This window comes from Phlebotomus argentipes, unplaced genomic scaffold (assembly GCF_947086385.1).
Source record: "Phlebotomus argentipes unplaced genomic scaffold, Phlebotomus argentipes genome assembly contig_5, whole genome shotgun sequence".
In the NCBI taxonomy this organism is placed as follows: Eukaryota; Metazoa; Arthropoda; class Insecta; order Diptera; family Psychodidae; genus Phlebotomus; species Phlebotomus argentipes.
Window position 1 is genome coordinate 7,383,544 of NW_026776165.1, and position 26,951 is coordinate 7,410,494.

Here is a 26,951-nt window from a genome sequence, read left to right on the forward strand (position 1 = left end):
GTGAAACGAGTGAAAAACGACACACTTGATCCAGGAATCATTTAATTGAGTCAATGACATTACAATGTTGTTTTTGGTGCTCATTATAAATAAAAAATGTCCACTGTGCTGATTTTCAATTTCACGGAAAGTCAAATTGAACGATATTTCTTCTGTTTCTTTTTTTCTTTCTCCACCTCTTATTCTTAACATCATTTAATGCGCTAATCAATAATAGTTACTCCTAGTTTAGAGACGAGAGTTTGATATTTCATTTTAATACTTAGTATTGCACATTTTAGCTACTTAGTCAATATGTCAATGCATTTTCTTTTAATACAATTATACTCTTCACTTTTTGGGGAAGTTTCACAAACTCAAAAAAGAGGAAACTAACTAACAGAGTTTTTTTTAACAACATCAGTCGATTGTTTTTGGGGACATTTTTTTTCCTACTTTGGGCAACAGTGCGCTTTTTTTTTGGGGTTGTGGAAAGTGTGGAAAATCAACTGAGATTTTGGAACGTGCTCTTTGGGAATTCTCTTGCATGACTCGAAAAGTGTCGACGTCTCGACTTGGTTAAATTGACTAGTAGAGAAACTTCCTTTTTGGCTTCATCATTTTAATCCGTCATTTCACCGTTGATGCGCCTCCGTTCGCCACTGAAGCCGGTTGGCTGGATTGCGTGGCCGGCTGACTGTTGGCCGCCGACGACTGCGTCTGTGGCGGCGACGAGCGCGCTTGAGCGTGCGTGCGAAGCTTCGGATCCAGTCGAATTGTGCCGCAGATCTGCAAAGTGACACAAAAGTCGACTTATTACAGGCTCTCAACCTAAAATACGACCTTGAAAGGCCGGCCTATTACCTTTATGTGCTGCTCCCAGTCTTTGTGCTGGCAGAAGGCGGAGCAGTACTTGGCCAGGCCGCATCCTGAGCACGTCTCCGTGGCCTTCCGGCCGCACTTCCAGCACACGTTGGCCTGGGTCTCTTCAGGTGGCGCCTCGGCGCCACCCTTTCCCAGTTCAGCGAACAACTTGTCCATCTTGAGTCTCTCCTGGGCAACAATCTCCACCGCTCGAGACTCTGCAGCCGCCACGGCGCGCTGAATCTCGATGACGGCCTGACGCTTGACCTGGTGGTGGAATAGAGCTTAGATTCTAGGCTGACGAATCTCCAAAGTAAGGCTAGGATACCTGATTGACGGCATCTTCTGCGCTGCGCTTGAATTCAGCCACTTTCTCGTCGGTCAGGCGCTTGATTTCCGCCAGGGACGCCTCTTGGTAGCTCTGGTGCGAATCTGCGCCCCTCTGCTGGAGGATCGTGATGGCTCTCTTAGTCTTGTCCACCATCGCGGAGATGCAGTTCAGCATGGTGTGGATGTTTTTCCACTCCTCATCCGATCTGGCGCCGCGGAAGTCCAGCGGGCGCACATCTGATCGCTCATCTCGCGCGAAAGCCGGCTTCTCGCCACCAAAATCCGCGTGCAAGTGTGGCGCGAGTTGATAGTCGAAGAGCGGCGTGTGCGCTGGCAGAAGATGAGCGGTCGTGCCGCCGCTCAGCATCAAGGAGTGGTGGGGTCTCTTTGACGGCACGGAGTGCTCACTCCACTCGTGCTGGTGCTGACTATCGAAGAAACTGGGCAGAAATGGGAGGATTAGCGATAAGCAAGAGGTGTGGGCCGAATCAAACTCACTTATCCGAGGCGCGGCGCTTCAGGAGGAGCCCGTTGCCGTTGATAGAAGCACCATTGCCGCCGAAACTCCCGCCTTCGATGGGGAGGAAGATCTCCGAGTGCTCGGTGGGATTGTGGGCGAATTCGAACACAGAAGTTTCATTGGAGCGCACAAACTGGCTCACAGACTGCCGAAGAAAAGTGAGAAAGCCATCAATCGCCGGTTTTTCTCTCCTAAATATGCAGATAAAAGCAGCCCCCCGCAAGAAATCGATTCGCGCGCACTTCACCCTTGCATCTGCACAGGCCAGCAAAGTGGTGAGGAAGCATATAGCCCCATACCCTGCGTCAACACCCCCGAAAAAGCCGAGTTCTGAGCTCCACACTAAATAAAATTCAGTGGCGGCAGCTTGAATTGACAGGCACAAGCTGTTGCCGCTCTTTTGCACTGCGGGGCGCCAGAGTGGGTGGCGCCCCCAGTCCACGGCCGCCCCCCTCAGAAAGTTGGAGGAACAGCTGAGAGCAAAATACGTTTTCTGTTTTAATCTTTTTGAAAAACACCGCGCAGCTGGTGCGCCACCCCTTCTGGCGGGTGGGCATTGGGAACACATTGTATTTGCGTCATTTGTCATAGAACGAATGGGCGGGGGAGTTTGCCCAAGTTGATGTATTTGCCAATTTGGTGCTCACAGAGGCGACACAGAGTGCACTTCTTACCTGATTGCTAGCCCTCGCCAGGACAGTCAGCTCCCTCTGCAGGAGCGGCATGTGAGCCTTGAGGAAGGGCAGCACGTAGGGGCGCAGAGGGAAGTTCGTCGCCTCCTGGAGGGCCACCTTGAACTCCTCCGCCGTCAGGCCGCCACTCTGCAAGGAAATGTCGCTTGTGATGAACTATCGTGCGAACAGCCTGAAAAGGATCAGTTCTAGAAGTGTCAGGAACTCACAGCCAATGATAGCACCAGGGCGCGCACTCTGTCGCCCACGTCCGGACCAGAGTCCTGGCCGAACTGCACCAGAGCGCCCAAAAAGCGCCTTATCTTCACGAACACGCGCCCACTCTCCTGGGCGGAGGTGGGAATGGCGGCCAAGAGGGATGAGGGCGCGGCCGCCGGCGGAGGCGTGACAGAGCCGCCGTTTAGGACCCCAGGAGAAGTGCTGCCAGCCCCATTTCGCCCCGAAGACGTGGTCTGAGTGATCTGCGGCGAGAGTGGAGATCGCGGCGCTACAGCGCGCGTGCCATCGGGAGAGTCAGGAGAACGGCACTGATCCTTATCTGAAAGCAAATTAAATAGAAGGATAAGAATTCCGATCAAGATCAAAAATGGCGGGAAAAATATATTAATGTTCAACTGTAAAAGACCATTTTTATGAAAAATATGTTTTTAACTTCTGTGTGTTAAGGATTTATAGTCAAGTAAATTTCTCGGTTAAAATTTTGATCCTTCAAATTAGTTACGATATGTGTGCTCAACTCTTCATAACTCAGATGTTTCTGAACGGATTTTCATCGTCTTTGGTGCAAATGAAAGGCAATTTCATTTCCTAAAAATCTTTAGAACTCATCGAGACTGTCAAATAAATGCCAGTGACTGAATTTCTCGCCATGGTGATTAAAGGTTGCTTGTCAGTTGTTTATGGTCATTTGTGGGTCGTTTTAATTACACCACCACAAGCAATTTGAACAAAAAGTCACGACAAGAGCGTGAGGATTGGAAATATTTGGTGGTGTGTTTAATGAAAATAGGTACTTAAGGGCCCGCGGGGCGCACCAGAGGGGGTGTTTTCCCAGGAGGAGAGAAAACAACAGACTTGCAGAGTGGAAAAAAGTGTGGAGGCGAGTGGATGGGAAAATTGGAAATGTAAATGATGTCGTTTTCCATGTTATATTTTCATTGGAATATTAATAAAGTTCTCTTCTGTCTACATAAATTATCATTTCGATGGACACTTGTTCCAATTCTCATCCATTCACTTGAGCTCTCTTTTTTCTCCGCCGTCGCGCGTCTCAATTTACGGTATTTGAAGTGTATTCTAAGCAGGATGAACGGGGAAGGGATGCGCCTTGAGAAGGTAAATATTTGCTAAAGACCGCTGTTGCCGAGTGCCCAAGAAGATTCTTGGAGATTGATGGCCATTTTCTCATCATTATCGCGCACATTTCGCGCTCTTGTAAAACTTATTCATGACACCGTTGTGATTATGTGTTTTTCATGTGTATCAATGGATAATAATTAAATATGATTGAATACAAATAAATAATATTATATTTGTACATTAGAGACCAATCAGATTAATTAGGAATGATATTTTTCTGTTGGCTTTTCACAATTGTGCACCAAATGTGACTTAATTGGGACGTGAATAGGACCAAAAGTGTCCACAAAATCAATATGGAACATTGCAAAAGGGACTCAAAATGCACTTTTTCCATTCTCAACCTCATGAGTGCATGGACATTTCCCAGTGCGGATGGATTTATCCAATCCAGTTGCACTTTCCCACTGAGTGTGGGTATTAATTGGATTTTCCACATTACCTCAATCGAGGAAGGGCTTTTGGGGTGAGTTTTGGGTGGGATTTTGGAATCACAGCCGCCAGCAACACATTAAATGACAAATCGAACCACCAGCATTGTTTAAACGATAATCAGAGTCTGGTTATCGGTAATTAATGGGCAGAACGGCTGCGTTTGTCATCACTGCTCAGTGATGATTTTTCACCACTCTTTCCCATGCCAATTCCCTCGTCAGCGCCGCAGTCTAGAAGGAAATCATCCCTTTTTCCCGAGAGCACCCAGGCTTTTGCGTAAATCCGCAAAAGGGAAGTGTTGAGCAGTTTAAAAATGCCGCCACAGAGATTGTCACGCCGTCCCTATTTTATTGTTGGGCATTATTTATGCCTGAACAAACTCAACATGATTCACTCAACACGATATTTGGTGCTCCATGGAAATGTTCAACATTGGCACTAGAATCTGAAATTGCCACCCCACGGGCGGGGATTTTGGGGTGGTGTGGGCGGTGCGCAAATTCCAGGATGGTTTTCACGGGTGGTTTGCCTAATTCGCATCTCGACTGGGAGAATGTCTCTAATTCATCACCGCCGAATGCCTTCTTCTGTGGCATTTGCCACATAGTTAATTAATTCAGAATCAGATGATGAGAATCAGTGGCGGGATTTAAGGCTCCGTTCAATTCAAGTGGGGCGTCACCAATCGGATGTTATTATGTAGTTTGGCAATACGAAAATAACAATTTTGCAACATAAGGCTGACTATCAAGAATTCAGAGATGTTTTGGAATGTAATTCAACATATCGTAATTCAAAAAATCAGAAGAGATTGCACTACTTATTGAACAAAACAAGAACAAATGATGAAAGTATATAGATAGAAATACAATTTAGAAAGAACGCAGTCAACTGAGGAAGATAGAATTCCGGAAAGAACCAAAAGTTAACTTCGTGTTTCAATGGATAATTCTTCGAGTTGGATCAAGTGAAAGGCAGTTTCACGTCCTTCAAAACACCCTTCTGAAGTCTTCAAATTAATTCAATTACATCTCGAACGCCTTTTCACACCCTCTCTGGCCGACCCTCGAGTGCTGTTGCTGCAGATGAACACATTTTTGAGGCCTCTTGTCACCACAATCACGATAAGTGGTTGCGATTTATTGACACAGGAGAGCAAATATAATCGACCAATTATCGATACTGCAAAAGTCATAAATGGGTAAATTGAGTGACAAATTAATTATAAATTCTACTGTTAATTTTATTAATTTTTTATCCCCTCGTCGCCCTTCTTTTGTACTTTTCACCAAGCCTGGCTTATAATCTGCACCGTAAAACAATGTGTAACTAATTATAAATCTGTCACAGCCAAACAGCCCCCGTCTGAATAATTTAATAAATTCCTTTCAAATACGTGAGTATGTGGGGGTGGCGAAATTGGCGACGCTTTCTCCCCCTTGGAAACCAATTACCCTCCCCTTCGGGCCGGCGTGTATTTACGCAAATGTGAATCGCGCTTTAGAAAATCCTCCGCAGTGCATCAATTTCTCGCCTTTAAATCCTCGGACGCGAAAGTTCAACCCATCAATTGTTTATAACATTGTGAGCTTGAAGGAGCAAAAAAGGCAAGAGTCCCGACAGGAAATTGAGGTGCGGGGAAGACGTGAATTGAATTGAGGCGAGCCAGTGTTTTTGACAGTTGATTTTCCCACAGATATTTAAAGCTCGCTCTTACGCTGCTTTGCCAGCCAAATGAATTTCCCACGGGACACTCAGGTACAGCTCTGATGCTGGTTTATAATTAAAATCCCAGTGTTCATCTTCAGGGGTTGAGCAAAAGCCGGAGATAGAGTGTCAGAGTGTCAGAAGAGACTATGAAAAAAACATTGATAAGCACTAGATTAACAGGAAATTTGCTCTCTTTTCTCATATTTTAATATACTTTCTTGTCAATATTGCAATTAAACTTGATATACAATTTAATTACCTGCTAAAACTGTACTGAAACACATTCAAAATTTAAGCTTATCATGAACTAATTTAGAGACTTCACAGACAGAATTTTAATCACGATACCTAAAACTATAAGTATTAGGAAACAACTGAAGACATTAAGTTATTAAGTCATTAGAACCCCGCATTACAATTATTATAATAATTATAGTTAATTTTACAAAATAGCAATGATGTCAGTGAACTCTTATACGTTCGTATTGATTGCTTCAGTGCAAAATCGATTCTTTTCTTATTTACAGAATAGAAAGCACAAATTTATCTACATTTTTAATATTTAATGCAATCTACCGCCAACGATTTCAATATAAACGCCCAGAAAATTTACATCCTCATAATTCTCCAGACATAACTTGATAATGTCCTCATTATCACGTCGTTAAATTCCTTCGCTGCGCAGTTAAAATGCCGTGGGAGTGCAGTCATGTGGCCGAACCCTCCGAAGTCTAAAAACTGTTTAGATTTGCTCGTTGAATTTAAAAGCGTCGAGCTTGTGGAAAAGGAGTGAAAATGAGATGCTCCCCTTTGATATCGAGGGGTGAATTTCGCCAGCTGCTCCACTTTCTCATGCTTTTCACCCAAAAATCAGCAAAAGCCCGACCAAATAGTTGCGCAATGATTGAAACAATGAGCTTTTCGACAGCACAATGATCTAGTTTTTTTTCCTCTCTTTGTCGATGCGCCATAAATTTTTGTGGCTGCAAAACATGGACGAAAAATTTAACAGAGAGAAAATGTGCGGTGTTTGGACTTAATTCTTATTTACGATAGACACCATGTGCAGAAATGCTTCTCGCTTTCGATACAATTCCCAAAATTAATTTCTTGCACTAAATGTGTGTGTGCTTTCCTGCGGGAGCTTCACAAATACTCGATTATCGGGAGCTTTTTTTGCAGCACACGAAAGCTTGAGACTCTATGTGATGTGGATGGGATCAGGTGTGCTTGGGTCACTATAAATTTTCGACTGCTTTGGCACGGCGGGATTAAGTTGAAATTTGCGCGCCTTCGGGCGATCGGGGGGAGCTTTCTTCCCACCCGCCGGCGAAGCTGAGGCCCAGGACGACCGCAGATCCGTCTGGGCGAGCTGTAATCCCATGCGACGTGTCTTATCTGCCGGAGGACGGAGCCAGGCTCGCGCGGCTGCCAAATGTGAGTTGGGGGTGGCAAACAGACATTGAATGTGGTAAACATTTGCCACCCCTTCTGCAACACGTGCCTGGAAAGTCACTCCTCAAATATTTGCTCAACTTCTTCCCCGGCAAGATTGGATTCACTGTCGCTGGAGATTAAAAATAATTGGTGCTCTCCTTGTTCTGGTACATTTCCCTCAATTGAGGCGACAGATGATAAGCCATGGAGACGGAAAAATGAGAGGAAGTTCATTCTCTCTCAGTCGTAATATTTGCTCAACCTCCCCACAACCGCCACCACCGTCCCATCAACCCCCGGGAAAAGTCCTGCGAGGAAAAACCTTCGGCGAACGTGAGATAAGAGCGGGTGCAGAGATTTTCACCAGCACAAATGCTAAACCGCACGTCATTATTCACCATCTGAGATGACCCTTAATTTCCATCTCACCGTTTTATTATTGTCTGCCAAACACTCTCAGGCGAATCTCAACGCTGTGAATTTTTTCCCCCAGTGACACATTTTTCAAGCTCCCGAGGACGTGTGCGCTTTCCCAATAGAAGCTCACCAATTTTTCTTCAACCGCCCACCTGCGTCCCCTCGGGAAACCATAAAATATTTTATTGTCACAACAATGTATTTTATCGCGGGAAAACTTTCCTTCGCACACGCAACAGAGCCCAGATAGACAAGTTTCGCCCTGATTGATGCGAGACTAAAGCTCCCGATGGGAAAAATGTCGGCATGGCCCATTAGGGAGATATTTAAAAGCGATAAATTCCCCATTTAATTCCTCCGCCTGGCTTTAATTTATATTGTCATTTGGTCACCAGATGCGTGTGGCATTGTTCTTTTGCCGACAATGAAATACAATCCTGAACGAGTGAGCGGCCTCTTGACCCCCGGCCTTTCGCCTCCTCGTCAGGTGACATTTGGTGGGCAAATATCTTCCTGGATTCCATTTGCACGGGTGAATGTGGAGTGGAATTAGGATTTGAAATTGAAACGACAACACCTGACGCCCCTCACGATCTCTCATGTCGATGGCTACAGTTCCCACCCAACTGTTCACGCCCCCGCCCGCCAAAGCTCTCTTTCAAACTATTTGTGAACGAGTGACTGATGGAGAGCAGAGTTGAGCGGTGATTAGAGGCAATGAGGATTAATGCGGAACATTTAATGTGCTTTGAAGTTGAGTAGTTTGTCAGGATAGAAACACGCCCACTCGTTAGCCCCGCCCAATAATGTGAATATCCCTGTCTTAAATTGCAAATATCTATGTTTTTGGTATTCCAGGATAAATCACGACATTTTTATATGTGAAAAATGTTATGTTTAGGCAATAACTGAAAAGAAAATTTGAAAATTCAGTCTTAAAAAAAACTTTTCAGAAAATCTTGAAACTACAAAAACCAGTCTCTGACCCTTTAAAGAAAAGTCCCTTTTCATACTTATTGTGCACGAAGGTTACAGTAAAATATGAAGATTAAGAATTTGAAATGTCAAAGAGTTGCTTCTGTTCGCGATTTCCAACTATCCAATCTTTATCACGAATCTTAGCGCGTGACAACTCTGATCCGGGCGAGCTTTTTTGGACGGGAGGCTCATTGTTGTGGGTCGTGGCTGGCTGGTGTATTTTTGGACGTGTCACCAGCTGGTGCGGTTTCCCAGCTTTAGAATTATAGATGGAATTTGTGTTAAGTTATAGATTTATGTTGTGCGCCGCCGCCCACTCTTCCAGATGCAGCGCTAGATGTTCGGCTGCGCCACAACACATGGCCGCAGCTGGCCAATGCGTGGGGATTTCACTCACCTTTGACCCGCCTGGATGTGGCCTCGTAGACGTCTTTGTCCGGGATCTCCTCCTTGATGGCCTTCCCATCCAGCGCCATGATCGTCCTGCGGGAAAAAGGGGGAATCACTGTCAGAATTGCACATTGTTGCATCAAGCGCGCCTAATGCAAATACGGGACAACGTGCCGCCCTGTTGATGGTAAATTCATGGCTACGGTGAGCCGTGATGCTCAGGTGGTGCAATTAAGAGTGTACGCAGTGGGAAAAGTGTGGGAATGTCGTCAGGCCCGCGCTCAATTTGAAGCCCTTCTCCGCCTTTTCCGGCTCCGCCATCCTATTAATACCGGAGCGCGCGAAACAGAGGATATGGTATTTATACATCCGGAGTGCCGGCGGCCCACGTGGGATGGGTCGAAACCCGAGAAAACCAATTTAATATTTGTACACCTGCAAGTGTCACACGCAAATCATCGCATTGTGGGACGCTCAACCCCCACCGCCTGCCTCCCCACATAATTATATGGAATTGTGCTGGAGGGGTCGAATCCCAGCCGCTTTAATCACCTTTTCCCATGAGAAAGTTCTCATATTGGGCACTGATTTCCAACCACATTTGCTCTGTGGCGCACCACCGACAACTTTTATTTATACATGGGGAGAATAAATATAAATTTTTTCGCCAGGAAGACCTTGTTCGGCCTAAAATGGCTGGAGAATTGCTAAACATTGGCGAAATGGGAGAAACTCAGGAAGTGTAGAGGAAGAGTTGTTGAGAAAGTTTGTGCCAGAGAAATTATAGATCGGACGGGATTATTAGACTTAAGCGCTTTAAAATGTGTTATCAAACAGATGAAATCTCTACAATAGTGAGTTTTATCTGTCTCTAATCGGAAAACTTATGTTTTCATATCCCAAACTTCATTGTTGTGAGAAGAAATAGTAAAACATTTAACAGTAATAACGAAAATTGACGTAGTTCTTCCAAATAATGCGTATAAGTCGGTGGAAATGTTTTCATAACATAAATTTTGAATTTCAGCAATAATGAATCATTACATAATGTCGAAGAATTAATTAAATAATAAATAAAATCATATCTGGTTTGAAATCTGAAAAAATTGTACTATTCTATCTAACCTTTATCCAGTATCAGAGTGAACACCGTGTAATCCAATCTTCAATCTACATTCATCAAGTCTGTCGCGTAGGAAAATTTGCTGAAATTCGAGGAATCTGCCGTCTCATTGAACATAAGGCGGCGAAGTGCACATGACAGTCAGCTGCTGGGCATCAGCAGCCACAAGTGCGAAATGTGCGAGCAGTTGGCGAAGCTCAGAGACAATTAGATGCGAAATTTCCTAGTTTGTGCCGAGAACATCTGCGACGATATGAATTTTCAGCATATCGCCCGACCTTGCGCGACAAATTGCCAGCTTTCGCCTCCACTTAATGAAAGAGATTCTCGCTCTGGTCAACAAACCCCGCGATAAATTTCTTAGAAATCCCCGCGACCATTGATTATTTTAATTGATACTCTCTAGAAATACAGTGCAAACTGTTCGACTTTGAGTCCTTGGGCAGTGGAAAAGGGGTTTCCCTTTGATGAGCGCACGGAAAAAAGGAAAAAAATAGAAGCGATGGGTAGAAAGTGAAAATATTCCCACACTTATTTTTCATGCATTGTAACAAAACAAATTACTATTACATCCTCTTGTGCTGGGGATCCTCTTCTGGCGGTTGGGCGAAAAAAAGGGACGAGGAAGAGTGCTTTGGAGTGTACACAAAAGCGAGATTGAGGGGATGTTCCGCAAAAGTGTTCCCTGTTAAGATGATTTATCAAAACTGAAAGACGCAGGGACTGAGGAGGATGGAAACAAATTACATATTTTCGTTTTAGACATTCTGTGCGAAAAGTGCCACATGGAGAGGAGCTCTGCTTCGCTCATCCCTCATCCCCGCACACACACACACACACACACACACACACGCCCTGACCCATCCTTGGGGCTCCTGTGAATCTGACACGTGTGCACTTTTTACTCCGGCGGGAATTTTCCAGCGCGCGCGATCCTCCCGATCATTTTCCGGGCGAGAACAATTAATTGCCCCCGGGAAATTTCTTCCCATGGAACATGATTGATTATTCCGGTTGAAGTTTTCTCAGGAGAAATTCACCCTGTCGCCGCCACTCTTCGTGCTCTTGTGTATTTATTTCACCTGTCACTGCAGGTGATTTGTGTACCCGAAGCTCTCTCTGGACTCACTTTTGCACAAAAGACCACATTTCGGGCGATTGCGAGCTTCCCGATTAAGTGGGCTCGAGAACGGACCAATTCTCAAGAGTTGCGATCCGAAACGGCGCCCAGAGTCACAGAAAAAGTCTATGGAAACACGTTTGTAGTCACTTGATAACATGAAAATATTAGACAAAGAGAAAAAGACATTTTCAGCACTCAAAAGATATTCAAAGTGCTTCATTTTATGAATTTACGGGTCAGACAAAATCTCTTTGTTCAAATTTTTGACACTTCAACTCCATATAAAAATTCCATATAATTGTCACCAGAAGAGGCTCTCTTTATTGCATAATCCGAGTCACTTGAAGTCAACTGCGGGAATCCAAAGATTCCAGTAACTTCTGCCTTTCGAGAATACGGTCCAATGGCGCCGGTCGCCGCCTCGGCTCGCAACGCGCCCGTGCGTGTGCTGTGAAGAGCCAGAGGGATGGCGACCGATTCTGGTGCCGTCTCTTGTTTTTGTCACAAACAGCTGACTCCACACTCCGGGCCGGGTGAAATGAATTGGAAGCCAGAGAGCATTGTGGCTGTTTTTCTGGGCATTCCTCGGCGAGAGCGCGCCATATGCCAGCAGCATGTCGGCGGCGTCATATCAGAAGGTCGCCGCATGAGGCCGCTGTGAGTGTGTGCAATCGACACATGGCACCCATAATAATGGCTTTTCTCGCACTCAATCACGACAGGAGTGGGAAAATTCATCAAAAATTGAATTATGCTGAGATGAAGAATTTCCCTCTCGACCCATGTGACACTCGTGCCAGATTTATCGTTTGACCCCGATTGCAGATTTTCCCGCTAAACGGCTGAAATTTGAATAAATTTTTCCCCAAACTGAAAATTATCGCATAACGCGCGCACTTCCGTTGGTGGGATATTCAAAAGTATATATATATGGCAATTTGAGGCTGGAAAAATCAATTTCACTCCCTCAAATAACATCCCGGAGAGAGAGAGGCAATTTGTAGATGGAATCAGGGACGCATTTGTCGAAAGATGCGCCTCTTCAGCATTTGCCATCATTGCCCAAATTACACTCCCAGATGCTTCCCCGCACCCTTGGAAGTGATTTAATTTTAATAGGATTACTTTTAGCGCGTAATTTTTCACCAAATGCGAGTTTTCAAGCCCCGAATGTATTAATGACACCACCATAAATTAACACGTTTCCCGGCGGAAGAGATTTCCCGAGCGGAATCTCACCGTCATTTCTGGGTTCTCAGGTGTTGGCGAACAGGAGCAGCCCAGGCAATAATTACGCATTAGTTGGAATGAGTGATATTTTGTATCCTTTATTTCCCAGCTCTTCTGCACTGGCACACAATTGTCAAAAAATGATAAAAATTCACGACATGCGCTTGAAATTGATTTGGCAGAGGGGGTGAAATATCCAAAAAAAATACCGCTCGCGAAATGGAGTTTTGCCATCGCGCGAAACGATAAAGAGTAGCGCAAAAAGTGTCTGCAATGGATCAAACAATTTTTGGACGGTGAAATGCGAAAGGCAGGGAAAAAAGGCCTTGTCACAAACAGACGCGACTGTTCGTCTCAATCTCATTTTCCTCCTGCCCAAATCACTCGAAATCCCAGGCATTTTGCAGGCTCACCCCCGCCCAGGCGCATTAAATGACAACTTTTGAACGATATTTTAATGTTTATTTCATATCTGCCTCTCCTCAGCCGTCGCTTTGGGGCCGCCGCTCGTGGGTGGGGCGCGCCCAGTGGAAGTGGCACCTTTTGCCGCCGAGGACAAATGCGGAGGGATATAAATCATCGACGTCTCTCGTATTATTCTGATTGGGATTTGAGTGCTGGCACAATTGAGAGTTTAGGAGGAACGAGAGGGAAACCACGCAGATGCACTTAAGGGATGTTTGTAGATTAAACACTCGCTTCGGATGGAGTTTTAGCCGTTTTACAGAGCGAAAACTGTATAATCTTTAGAGCTACCGTAAGGTTGAAGTTTTTCCATTCACCTATTATATCTCTACTAGATATTTTAGGACATTCCTATAGAATTTCACAGGACAATCCTTTAGAATTTCATAGGACAATCCTATGGTGCCATAAGATAGAAAGGTTGACAAGAATTATCATTCTATTAAGCTGTTATTGCGTTTATTATGTCCTCGTGAATCAGTAGTGAATTATCAGGTAATTATAACGTTGGTTTGTCCAAAGGATCTCAAAGAACTGTCTAATGTCGGCTTCATATTTTTCAATGGCCCCAGAGAGTTTCTCACCTGCAATTTGCACTGCTCTAAATAGCCATTTCAGGGCGCTACTTGTGTAAGTTTTCCCATAAATTCTCACCTTCCCGCCAAAAGTGGTCTAATTTGAAGATTCCCCTGAAATTCTTGGGCAATTTTCAAGGTGCTCCCATTGCGTCTGTGGGTGGCTTCTGGTGTGGGTAAGGCATGAAATTTCGTTGGAATTTTCAGCCAGACCAGCAGCAGTGAAACCCAGCAAACATCGCTGCTCAAACAGAGCTGATTGCCCGCATTTTAGCCATCATTTTAATTGGGTCAAATTAATTTTTATTTCACTCTCACCCACTCAATAACACGCAATTCGCCGCCACATTTCATCCACTTTTCTCTTCACCCCCTCTTGGGAAATTCCTTGGGCGGAAAAACACCCGTCAAGGAGTCGGAGAATCATCTCTCGCAGGGATTTCCCATTCCGCCGGAAGAACCATGAAGAACAATGTGTTATGGGGAATAAACAGTGCGATGAAAGTTTCTGCGGGCTTCAACTGCAATCAGGATGGATTCTGCGGGCGCCGTGAGAGTTTCTCTCTCACATACTCAGGAGGGAAAATGGGCAAAATTGCCACCCAGAGAAAAACTCTTGACAAAAGTCACTGTTTAACAGCATGTGCTTCCTCTCAATGATGTTTGCGTAGGTGGGCAGTATTTGCATTCTTTGTCTCCCGTTTTTCACTGTGCCTCGAGATGATGTTTTCAGCACACACAGTCGACGCATCTGCAGGCCAGTTGGGCCAACACAATGGCGCGCACACACATTCCGCAATTGCCAGCCAAACAGCCCAAGAGTTGAGGAAGGACTATCTAGATAAGTTCAATATGCAGTCACTGCGAGGAAATCCATCCTTATCATCGCATCCTGTGATGCTGCACAGAGAAATACTCGTCTGGAGATTGTCTCAGTGAAGAGCAGTGGATTTATTTAAAAAGAAAAGGCCATTCCCGGATTGTTTACTCAGTGGGGAATTGGCTCGGAAAACACACGTGCAGGGGCAACAAATATTTTGGGATGGGGCGAGAGAGAAATCAGTTTGATGAAATCATCGGCGGTGAGATTGAACAGATTCGTGCAAGAGACGCCCGGCGAGAGGATGAGCTTTCGCAGCATCCGTGCAATTAGCCAGGAAAAGATCACTCGCGATTGATGTAGCGAAGCCAGAACACGTGAGGAATGCTCAGCATGAGGATGTGATGATCGACTCACGACCGAGTCTGTTGGGTTGAAGAGCACACGAGATCGCTTGCTTAGAGAATTACACTGAGAATGAAAACTGTCTTTGAAATACTATGAATTTATCTAAGGATTGAGGTTGTTTTTGTTGATTTTTAAAAGTGTAAATATCACACTATACTCGTGTGTCTTTATATTTGATCACTTTGAGCGTCTTTGGGTATTATTGCAATGTTTCACAAAAACCACTGTACTTAAGGTTCTCCTTAACCGATTTCAATGAAACCAGGTTCATTTAAAAGCTGACAAGATTTTCTAAACCACTCATCTTTTCATGTTTTGAGCTTCAGAAGAATAGAGTTCGGCTCGCACGTTGGAAATCTCTACAAACACCGGCAAATGCAGAATCTTGGCGATCGTGAGCGTGTTCTCGGCGGGAAATCTCGCACATGGCGTGTCGACTTGAGAGAGTGGCTGGCGAGAGTAAATAAACCCAGTTGGCAACTTCCACCAACTTTTCCGACGGATCTAAGGCGGTCGGACATGGCCCAACACTTGAGATGTGACGCTGACCAGAACGCGTTCGCACCCAAGAAGCACACCCATGGCTTCTGCTTTATCTCTCTCGGCCGCGGAAGAGGCGCGTATTTATCTGGCCAGAGAGCAATTCCTTCGATGGTTGAGGATGGAAGTTTACAGCACGCACCAGTAAAATTGGGGAATTGTGAAGAGACACAGTGCAAAGCTCACGACGGCGCGCCTTTCTTCTGACGAATTCCTCGTGCAGATGCCTTTGAAATGCAATTAATTTCCAGCTCAAGCACCTGGACACCCTGTCATGGGCCACTTCCCCCTTTTCAGCTGTTCGGCACTTCTCTTTTTTCTCAGTGTTCCTGGGATGATAATAGTCTTTCTTGTCTCTCTTTTTTTTCAGGAAATATCGACGAGGGTTTTGTGGGTATTTTTAACAAATCCAAAAGTGTGTGTGTGTGTGTTTGGGGCAAAAAAAGAAGAAGAACGGTGAAAGGGTGTCTGGTTTTAGTCGCTTCGGGTGAGAAATTCCATGGTGGAAAAGTGAGAAAAGTCAAGAGAGACACGAGAAAAACATTTTAGACACAATATTTTCACTTCAGGGCGAAATGGTTCTCGTCAGAGGAATCACCAGGCAACATAGTGTCTGTTTACCATCGGATTTTTACCACCAAATGAGATACAAATCACCAGATAGATTCCAATCGTGGGCCTGAGCTTTTCCCGCAGAGTATCCTCCCAAAATAGTCCCAACACACACACACACACCCCTTTGCTAATTAACCCATAAGGAATTTCCCTTTGATTCGCACACAAAACCAAAATCACTACATGAAGCCATCTGCAAGTGACTCTTCCGAGTCCAGGAGAGTTGGCACTCGTGCTTGAACACCAGGGTGGCGTGGGTGGGCGAAGACTGGCCCCAAGAGAACGCTTCAAAGGTCGGAGGTGAGCACGGAGTGTGGATTCAAAGAGACTCAACTCCCAAATAAAACTTTTCCCGGCACTGAAATTAGTGAATTTGAAAAGGCCCGAGCGAGATGGAAAATCCCTGGGACTAAAACTTTGTACACAAAAGGCAACTCCCGAGGGGTGAGTCGAGACGGATGTTCTGCTGCTATTTATTCTTGGTTTTGTGGGTGGGTGGGTTGCAGCAGATGGAGCGTGTTCCAGACACCTGTGACCACTGGAAATTGTGCCGGGCTGGAGGGTGGGCTGATGCCGAGGCCAGCTGCACATGGCACTTCCTTTCACTGCCACCCGGCCCCACCCGCGCTGGGTGGGGAGCGCCCAGGGGGCGGCCAAGTGCCGAATAGAGCACTTGGCGCACGACAGGGTGGCAGAAAGGCTCTGCGCTCACTTCGATTTTTGGAAAAATCGACGAAACGCGACTCTTAAATTCGCCGTTGTGGTTTGAATTCCAATCTGACATTGTTTGACAACTCTCTGACAAGAAATTTACAATTTGACAGCAAAACACTGGGGAAAGAAGATATATAAATAAAAATTGCGTGGGATAAATGCGTTCCAATTGCCAGTAAAGTGACAAAACGCTTAAATTCAATTGAAAATCCGTCAAATAGAATACTTTCTAGTGAGTTTAGGTGATAAAGCAACCATGTTTGCCCCAAGGAGAATCATCTTTGGTGTGATGCTTAATGAAGGGTTGCGCCAAGCATTAACCCTTTCCAGACGTCGTCAGTGCTCAATGGTGAGGCAAATTCTGCCACATCGCGATGGTAACATCTGTGGCCAGATGGCGACAACAATCTGCCATCGATACAATGGAAAATTGCAATGTGTTGGCCACATTTTATTGCGCCCTCCTCCGAAAAAGGACCATTTCTGCATGACCATAAAACGCGCCACCCCAAATCGATACGCCATTGATTAGCATTTTCTTTTGAAGCCCAGGAAAATCTCCGGTCGCCCAACTTCCCTGATCCGGCGATTTAATAATTCATTGGGCATGTTAGAACGCCCCCCAAAATGGATTAGAGGGCCTCCATTCATGGGGCTCATAAACACCGTGTCACTGGGGCGGACAGATTCACCATTCATCACACCCGAATATTTCCACGGTCGCCAGGCGGGCTTCTGTGGGAAAAGCGCCTCACGTGACAGTCAGGCGAGATGCTTTGCATAAGAAATCCGCTCTCATTCCACTTCAATTTGCCGCACTATCGCAGAGTTTGTGTGGTTGCGACTTGAGGTTTGAGCACGTTTAGCGACAAATTGCGAATGTTTCAGCGAATATTTCGATATCGAGAATTGAGCAATTTATTGACTTTCCGCCAAAGTGTTGATGAAATTCGTTTCTACAACAGTTTTTAATCGATTTCCATTTTGCATCTATTTCCATTGGCCCTAAACGATATCCATGAATTGTCGTGAATTCCGCGCGAAACTTTGCACGAGTGCATGAAAGTTTAATGAAACTTTCCACCCTGTGGCCATGCAAATCGTACACGAAGACATACGGCAATTTCCCTTTGCAGCCACTTATTTCCCTATTTTCCTCTGCACACAAATCACATTCGACAAATAATTTTGAGTTGCTGTTCACGGAATGTGATTCCACTTTGCCACATGCCGTCTGTTTAAACATTTACACTATAATTGGCGATTGGGTAGCTATTTGATGCAATTTCACCACCGCAAAGCGGAAAACCCTTGAGCTTTTTCCCACGACTTCTTTAACCCCTTCGCAAACGAAATATTAATGAACGAGGGTTTTTTTTTCTTTCTTCCATTCAAAATGTATTTTCTATTCTCTTACCTTTGGTAAATCCTCTCTGTGATGTTGTGTTTCCCGTTGAAATATTCGGCGCCAGCGACAATAAGAACTCAATTAACAGGCTCGGAATCAACCAGCGGGAAAGAGGAAATTGAAAATTAATTGATAAACTTTTCCGGGAAAACTTCACTGGAAAACTCGACACTCCAGGCTACTTCTGACCGCCCACCCTTCGCGGAAAAAATGCCCAGAAAGCGCGTGAAACTGCTTCAGTCTCGACGACCAAGGAAAGGACCGTCCAAGTGACTCGAGTCTCCAAACTGAACTGAATTGCTCGCAGTCTCAACACTGCGAATGACCTGCTGGATTCTCTCTCTCTCTCTCTCTGCTCTCTTTTTCTCTCAGCGAGAGAGCGCATGAGCAGAGCGCGTTTGAGTTCTTCGGGGAAGTCGCGAACATCCTTGAGCGGCTCTTTGATGCCTTCACCAGGAGGAAATCCAAAGGAAATGATCTCGAGAACACGTCGGAAGTCTTTTCAGTGAATTCCTTGAATGGAAAGGAGAGGAAAATGCCATTTCAATTCGAAGAATTGTCGAATATTCTACACAAGATAAATTTTTGAATAGGTTTAAATGTGACATTTTGCACAAAGAGGATTCTATGGTGGGTTAAATAATTGGGAGAATATTTCTTGAAATATTGTAACAATAAAATTTAATAATAATCAGCCCAAAAGTGTTTGGTTGATTCAGTAAATATTGATGATTTATAATATTTATGATGATTTTTCAATCACTTTGTCTTTGAAATAGGGTAATAATTAATTCTCATATGCATAAGAAATGTCATACAAGAATTCATCCGAATTTCACAGGACAGTCTTATGTTGTCATAGGACAAATGTATTTGTTTTCAATATTTTCACCTCTTATTTCACACAGCAGCCACAATTTTACTGAATGATTCCAGTGAAAATAGCCGAAATATGCGAATACAGGCGGAAAAATGCTTCTGTTTTTTTCCCTTCTCGGCCTCTTTGGCCTCCCATTCAGATCCTCACTCTCTCAGCATCTTGAGAATATGTTCCGACACTGTGTAAGACAACTTAATCATTCTCGTCTGCTGGTGGCGTTTGAAAAATCACAACACAGACTTGGGTGGGTGGGCGAGTGCGCTGAATACATTGTCAGCAGAGGGAAAATCGCGCGCTGAATGTCTGGAAGCAGTGCTTCACCTGCTCATTTTCCCACACCCTCGGAAAAAGCTCTCAAAGGCCATCAAACTCCAACCACGGAAGCCCTCACTCGCAGAAGACACAAAAGCGAGGGTGGATTTATCCCACAAAATGGATTTTGATAGGTAAAACATTTGTCAAAATCAAACATTTCACTCAAATGATGCTTCAGGGAGACGAGCTTTTGCCACAATTTCTTCTGGGAACGGGAAAAAGTCTGCCTCTGACCACATCTCTAATGAGACGTGATGTACTTGATTTTTTTTCTGCCTGATTGATGTCAGCATTTACATTTCTTCCATTCTGCAACTTACACTTCTCGTGAGTGCAACGTTGAGAATTGAAGCTTGCCAGACAATTTTGATGTGCCGTCAATGTGCGTTGCAAAGCCCGAATTTTCAATCAAAGTTTCGAGGGGAGGGAAATGAGAAAATGGGAGAGGAAATTGCCAAAAATGTTCCTCTGTCTGAATGCAATTATTTCCACGTCAGAAGCAAAATCGCGGTGTGTGTGCGCCTATTGTTGAGGCCAAAAGTGCCACTGCAGTCGACTCTTAATTTAATTTCCCATAATCGAGCGTCGATTGATTGATTGACTGACACTTCTGTGAGCTTTTTGTTTTTGCCAAAATCCAACCCTCGTGCGCCAAATGAGATTTATATGTTTAAAGTCGATTTTCATATCTCCCACCTTTGGCAGAGAGGCTTAATTGTTATCCGACTTTGATGAGCTGCCGATGATTTCTCTCAGTGCAAAACCCTGCAAGTGACGAGCCTCTCTTCTCAACACACACTTCCTTTTGAATCTCAATTCAATGGTGCACTGCATTTGCGAGATTTATAGTGCTCTCGCCACAACATGTGAGTAAATTTGGGAAATAAAGAGCGCGCCACAGCGATGGACTCGCAGAAAATTGAGCTGTGAGTGGATGTGAAAGCTTTTCGGGGTGGTTTTTAATTTCTCCCCCCACCCAAGAAACACCACCCACGCGTGCCCATGGCAGAAGCTGAGGCTGTAAACTTCCCATTCATGCTCCGCGAGTGCCACTCGAGCGACTCGAGCCCTGAAGGTGAGGAGTGTGTTTCTGGCTCTCTCGACACTCGAGATGCAAGACAAAATAGCGCGAATTGGGCGCACAACAAGTGACAAAATCGATTCCGGCCATCGCAAGGCGCGCAATTGTGCCACCCTGTGCCACTGAAGACCCTCGTCCAGGTGAAGCCTAGACGAGGAGACGACATCTGCGCCTTCTGCAGCCAAATTGCAGCACCTGCAGACGTGCGTGCCCCTGAGTGAAAGGTGCCCGTCGAGGGCATTTCCTGGGCCATGTGCTCGACGGCACGTGGCGGCGGCAATTAGGGAAGTGCTGTTGAATTTGGGGTGTCCGAAATTCAATACTTGCGGCGCACGACGATAAATTCCGTTTTAATTTCAAATCGATTCACGTCGCATCCAATTAACGTGACAAAGTGGTCAGGCCAGTTCTTCACCGGTCACTGCGCGCCTTCGAGGATCAATGCCTTGGGCGCAGAGGATAGAGAGGAAGGTGATAAGAAAGAGGAGAACGAAATGGACCATTCCTGATCTGCCTCACTGTGTTTCATTGTGAAGAAGGTGAAGCGCTGATCTGCAAAGTTGACCAGAGAAAAAAGTAACGATCGACGCATACAAATTTGGTGTTTTATGTGTAACTTTGAAGCACAAGCTAGAGTTTTCTAGTAATTCACGATAGATTACGTTAAATTTTCTTGAGTTAGCTTAACTTAGCTAATTCATGCTAATAAGCTACACAAAAACACAGATTCTATATTAAAGAGAAATTGACTTGAAAGATTTTTCCTTTCACATTGTATCCAAAAGTTATGAATATTATTGCTATTCACTATTTTTATCTGATTACCTTTATTGACATTCTAAAGAGGATTGAAAGTCAGTTAATGATCTCGCCAAAGGCGAATTATCAAGTCTACGAAATGCATAAAAGGCGATTTCTCAAGAAGAATTACTTTCCATAAATTCCGAAGACGTTCATTAGCTTGTTCACTGGAATTCTCTACTAAATTAATTAATTATTATACAAATTAGCGACTAACATGTTTTTTTTGTTTGGAAATTATAAAAATACACCATTTTTTCACCTACAATTTACAGACTAGAATAAATTTTCCTTGAAAACAACACTTTTGAAGTCTTACGAGCAATAATTAATTTAAATTGTCACTTTATGACCATATTTAAACGAAATCTTTTATCCAGAACTCTAAGCTCAACTTTAAAAGACACTTTGCAGTTTTATTAACTATAATTGCATCCATACTTAAGGCTGAAACTTCCAATATAACTTTTCAAATAGAACTTTGACAGTTTTAAGAGGAAATAATCTTTTATCGTTTGACTTTCTTCAAATTATCAGCCTTGTTAATCAATAATGTCTTAGAGAAATCATGTGGAAGTACAAACACACATAAAAGACAAATAATTATTAGTCATTGCAGTCAGTAAACATTCTGCATAAAAGCAGGAATAAATAATAAATTATTCATTTAATAAGCAGTATAAGTGTCCTGTAATCTTGCTCTTCCTGAAACCACTTCCGTGGTAACAGTTCAAAGTGTCTTAACCCTGAGTTCTTAGAAGGGATTCTCATTCCTTGCACGGCGAACGCCTAAAATTAGAGCCCCTCCCATCATTCAGAGCCACTGAATAAATAATCGCCAGGAATCCAGTGACACACGCAATCTCGTATAATATTTAGCGGCGCCGAGACGCCAGCGTGGGAACGTCCGATTTTTCCTTGGAAAAGCCGTCTATCGCGCAATTAGAGGCGCCCGTAGCGTTCCCAGGAAAGTCCCGGGGAGAAGTTTTCACTTGAATTTTTCCGCAAACACGCGCGCTCTCCCTCTGGCAAGGACTGACGATTCCCACACTGCTTCGATCCATTCGCCGTGTCCGACAGCTTGACGAGTTCCCATGCAGGATTCACCTCTTCCTGTTTGCACAACTCATCCGCCACCCATCATATGCGCTTCCGTGAAATGTCGCATCTTCCAAATCCTTTTTGTATCCTTTTCCGCTGCATTGCATCCTGCAGCAGGAAGTATTTTAATGGAAAGCCAAAGACACTCCACATCGCTCTTCCTGGGTTTTTGGCGAGAAATCTTCAATGAGGAGACGTCAAAAGGATGTCTAAAGGAGCGCCATCAAAGCACTCGTGTGCGGTTTTCCCTCAATCTTGTCTCTTCCGCACGCAAAAATCAACTCTCAGACGCAGCTCGGTGTGTTTGTGACAAAAAAGGATATTAACTTCCCTTCTTGTGCACATTGAATTTCCTCCCGTTTCCATCAGTCGCAGGCACTGCGCGAAAATTGAATTTGTGCTCTGCCCAGCAAATTTAAGGGGAAATTCGGGGAGAATGCCGTAATTCCTCAATCGCACTCCTATATTTTGATAACAGTTGCTCACACAGTAAAAAAACAATAAAATCGACATACGTCACAGCCTAGCACTCCCACTCAGGATCTTCTCCTGATCGTCGCTGGTGAAGGGTCTGTAGACTCCGTCTGAGTGCAAGTAGTAGAGGGGATCCGACACCTTGGCCAGATCGTAGCCCTCGAGCTGCAGACCCAGCTTCTTCATCTTGAATGTACCCGTCATGGGCAGCTCGTCCATCAGGCGAATGAAGAGCGGTCTGGCGTAGGCCGGCAAGCATCCTCGCACGCCATTCGACAAGTTCTCCACGCTGATCTCCCGCTGCGGATCTACAATAGCCGCCATGCCGGCGCGGCCTTCGATGTGCGGAATCTCTACGCCGTAAACCACGCAATCGTGCAGACCTACAATATTGCTGATGACCGCCTCCACTTCCGACGTGGCCACATTCTCCCCGCGCCACCTGAACGTGTCTCCAGTGCGGTCTCTGAAGTAGAAGTAGCCAAAGATGTCCTGGACTAGGATATCGCCCGAATTGAAGTAAGCGTCGCCCTTGCGGAAAACATCCCTCAGGATTTTCTTCTCGGAGGCTTTCTGCAAAATTCAAAGAATACATTCTGTCAAAAATCTTACGAATAGGTGAAATATTCATGCAAAAATGAGGTAAAAACTACTTAAAACACACCGTTTCACCTTTTTTGGTGAATAGTTGCTAGAAAAAGACAAATTTATATCACAACTGTGCATTTTTCCTAACATTTAAAGTTTCTCAAACAACCACTAATGGCGCTAAAGTCAATTTTTTTGCTATACCTTGTCTGCGTATCCTCCGAAAGCCCTTGCCGGTGCCTTTCTTGTAATTTTCCCCAGGAAAATGCCCGCTTCTCCTGGTTTACACTTCGTGCAGCATCCATTGGCATCCCTCAGAGGTTCTCCTGTGTCTTCATTGCACTTAATAAGGGTCACTGGATACAGGAATTCCGCATAAATTGGCACAAATCCAACTGCGCCCACCTTATTGTCAATATTGGCTGCAAGGAGACCACAGAAATGCCATTAACGCTTCTTTGCACACTTGATTGACTCATACCCAGATTGGAGTTTCCCTCCGTGGATCCGTAAACCTCTCCGATGTCTTGGATGTTGAATCTGGCCACGAATTGCGGCCAGATTTGCGGTCGGAGTCCATTTCCGAACATCAAACGCACAGTGTGGGCCGTATCGTGGGGCTTGTCTGGCACGGACAGGAGATATCGGCAGATCTCTCCGATGTACTGAGCGGCCTGAGAGTTAATTAAGTCACGTTTCATGAACTTGAACTCGGCCAATTGGATGATTGGCGACTTACAGTGGCCTTGTGCTTGATGCAGTCCGTCCAGAAGTTGGAGGCCGAGAAGCGCTTCCGCAGGACGGTCGTGGTGCCGAGGAGGAACACCGTGCCCAGGCCCACCATGCCGCCGGCGGTGTGGTACAGCGGCAGCGGGTTGTAGATGACGTCGTCCCGGCGCACGCCCACCATGAAGCCGCAGCCCAGCACGAAGAACATGTAGCGGATGTTCGTGATCACGGCGGCTTTGGGCAGACCCGTGGTGCCCGAGGTGTAGATGTACACCATCCGGTCGGCCACCTTGCCCTTGTCCATCTCCTCAGTCGGCGGTTCCGGCGAGGCGGCGCGCAGGGCGTCCGTGAGCCCTATTGTGCCTCTTCGCTGGGGCAACTCTTGGCGCGTCTGCACTGGATCGTGATGCTGATAGATGGGGAGCTTTGCCATGTCCTCCTCGCTCCTGATCTCCTCAATTGCTGCAAAAGACAGAATACGCTCTCTGTGAAGAACTTTTTCAGCTAAATCTCCTTAATTTGCATTTCTTTCGACCAAAACCCTAAAAGTAAGCCATTTCTGACAATTATAACAAATCACCTTGAAAGATTTAATTAAGCTTTCATTTTCAAGAGTAAAATCGTCCTTGACTGATAACGCGTTTACATAAAATCTCGCATTAATTTACTCCTGGTTCAGTTGAAGTCAAGTAAAATCAATCTAACACATAAGAGTAATTAGAAGCGCATAGAGAGTAACTAAGTATGTAAATTGTACGGTATGTATTGCATATTCAATTAAGAATCGTTATAGTTTCCATTATTGATGTTCATCGAATCTGCATGAGTTGCAATATGACTTTTGATATAAATTATACGCTAATTTATGAGTTTTCGCTTGAATTTTCGCTAAGAATCTAAATTTTAAGAGTAATTATAGGTATAGTTGAATGAGTGGTGAATATCTCTTCTGGAAAACGGAAGCGCCATCACAAAGTGTACTTCCGGCCAGTTTCTGTGAGATTATCATAGTTAAATCATGGCCTAGAGTCGAATTTCTCTCACCATCCATCAATTCCGTCCCGACGATTACCGCCTTGGCTTCGGCCACTCTGATGGAGTGCAGAAGCACGTCTTTCCGCAGATTTGTGTTTATCAGGGCTGTCACGACGCCGATCTTGGACAGGCCGAGCCACATGCATCCGTACTCAGGCTTGTTCTCCATGAGCAGCGCAATCGTGTCGCCTCGATGGAAGCCTAGGGAGAAGAAGTAGTTGGCCACTTGATTGCTGAGATTCTCCACATCCTGGAATGTCATCACGTGGTCGTCAATCTGCAGGGCGACTTTGTCGGGATGCCGACGAACCACGCTCTGGAAAACATGACCCACAGTCCATCCGGCCATGTCCCAGCGCTTCAGGTAGTAGTTCAGCTTCACATATCGCACAAGGACTCTGAAATGCAACGACATCAATCATTGATTTTTCAGGAGATTTGTGCTTATCACTCACGTCATGTCCCTGGGAAGCGTCTTTGCAGTGACATAGAGCGCTTGTGGGCGATTTCCAGAGAACAGAAACCATCCAAGCAGGAAAATAATGCCCTGAACGATGAGATTGCCGCCCACGAGGAGGGAAATTGTCACAGTCACGGCCAGGATCACGCCGATCGTCACGGCCTTCTGCTTATCACTGAGTTGCGTTATCACCTCAACCATGTTACCAATCTAAGAAGTGCTCAAGAGTGTCATAATAGCGATTGGCAAATAGTGAAGAGCAACAGTGTGTTCATGAAACGAAAAAAAAACATTAAGCTAGTCTTAATGAATACGGAGAAAAACTCTTAATAACGGAGTCACTTCACGCTTGGCATTTAATTTCCCTTTTACATCGTCCTCTAAAGCAAGTGATCTTATCCAAAAGAAAGATTGCAAACTTCTTTTCAGGCCAAGAATATCTTCTTCGCTTGTTAACCATCCATCTGTGATTTGCCTTGAACACGGAAAAACCTCATTGTCGGCAAACAAAGCTTCGCGGCGCGCAAACATGACAAAGTATACCGAGTCGAAATAGTGTAAAAAAAAGGTCTACGCCAGTCTGCTTTGCAATGCAAAACACTTTATGATAGCGTCACGAGTCCATCGAGGAGCAATTGAGGTTCATTAATGAGCTGAAATGCGGGGAGTTGTACGGAAAGTGTGCTGAAAATTGTGGCGGGAAAGGGCTTATCTGGGTTATGTCACTGGGTACACAATCGCCACACTGCGCCAAAGTTTGCCGATGTGTGCATGAAGTCCGCCTGAGATGATTGAGGAAGCAACTTTGGACTCAAAATTATCACTTGAGAGCTTATGAGACTCTTTTCTCCGACACCATACATCAATCATCGCTCAGTTAACATGATTAGAAAGGCGCAAAAACTCTCACTCACTATCTCATCACTGGAGAATCACTTCGCGGAAAGGGTTAAGCCTTGGCTTTTGGCTGAAAGGCCCTCAACTCTGCTGTGTTTCTGGCACGATGAATGGGCCTGAGTTCATGGACTTGCAGAGATGCTGTGAGGCCTCGATTGAGAGGTCGAGAGAGACGGAAAACGCACAACTTGTTGCTCCTTCGCGACCGACGCAAAACACACTGAAAAGCATGCTTCCAAGTGTTTTAGACTGTCTCCCATTTGGTCTATTCTCACGGTGTCTCTCCCTCTCTTTTGTGTTCAAAAAAGTACAGGGTGTGCTGAAAAGCATGTGTCGAAATGGAAAAATTCACATTTTCTAAGCCACGCCCACTTCGATGCTCCGCCTATAGGACTGTCTAAAGTGTCTCAATATCACCTCTTCCGTTGATCATACAATTTTGTCGTCTTCAAGAGACT

The 26,951-nt window shown here is 44.9% G+C and overlaps 2 protein-coding genes across 2 annotated transcripts; both read right to left on the bottom strand.

Moving 5' to 3' along the window:
• Positions 1-24: 24 nt before the first annotated feature.
• On the bottom strand, positions 25-18,333 carry LOC132256468 (protein CBFA2T1). Its single transcript, XM_059752900.1, has 8 exons — positions 18,142-18,333; positions 9,119-9,204; positions 2,595-2,923; positions 2,368-2,514; positions 1,672-1,838; positions 1,172-1,613; positions 844-1,110; positions 25-768 (listed from the first exon to the last, which is right to left on the bottom strand). The coding sequence occupies exons 2-8, from the start codon at positions 9,195-9,197 to the stop codon at positions 610-612; spliced, it is 1,590 nt and encodes a 529-aa protein (XP_059608883.1). The 5' UTR covers positions 9,198-9,204; positions 18,142-18,333; the 3' UTR covers positions 25-609.
• A 4,253-nt stretch (positions 18,334-22,586) lies between these two features.
• LOC132256467 (long-chain fatty acid transport protein 1) lies at positions 22,587-26,710 on the bottom strand. Its single transcript, XM_059752899.1, has 7 exons — positions 26,511-26,710; positions 25,592-25,806; positions 25,146-25,534; positions 24,112-24,563; positions 23,854-24,046; positions 23,577-23,794; positions 22,587-23,357 (listed from the first exon to the last, which is right to left on the bottom strand). The coding sequence occupies exons 2-7, from the start codon at positions 25,795-25,797 to the stop codon at positions 22,827-22,829; spliced, it is 1,989 nt and encodes a 662-aa protein (XP_059608882.1). The 5' UTR covers positions 25,798-25,806; positions 26,511-26,710; the 3' UTR covers positions 22,587-22,826.
• Between the last annotated feature and the right edge of the window lie 241 nt (positions 26,711-26,951).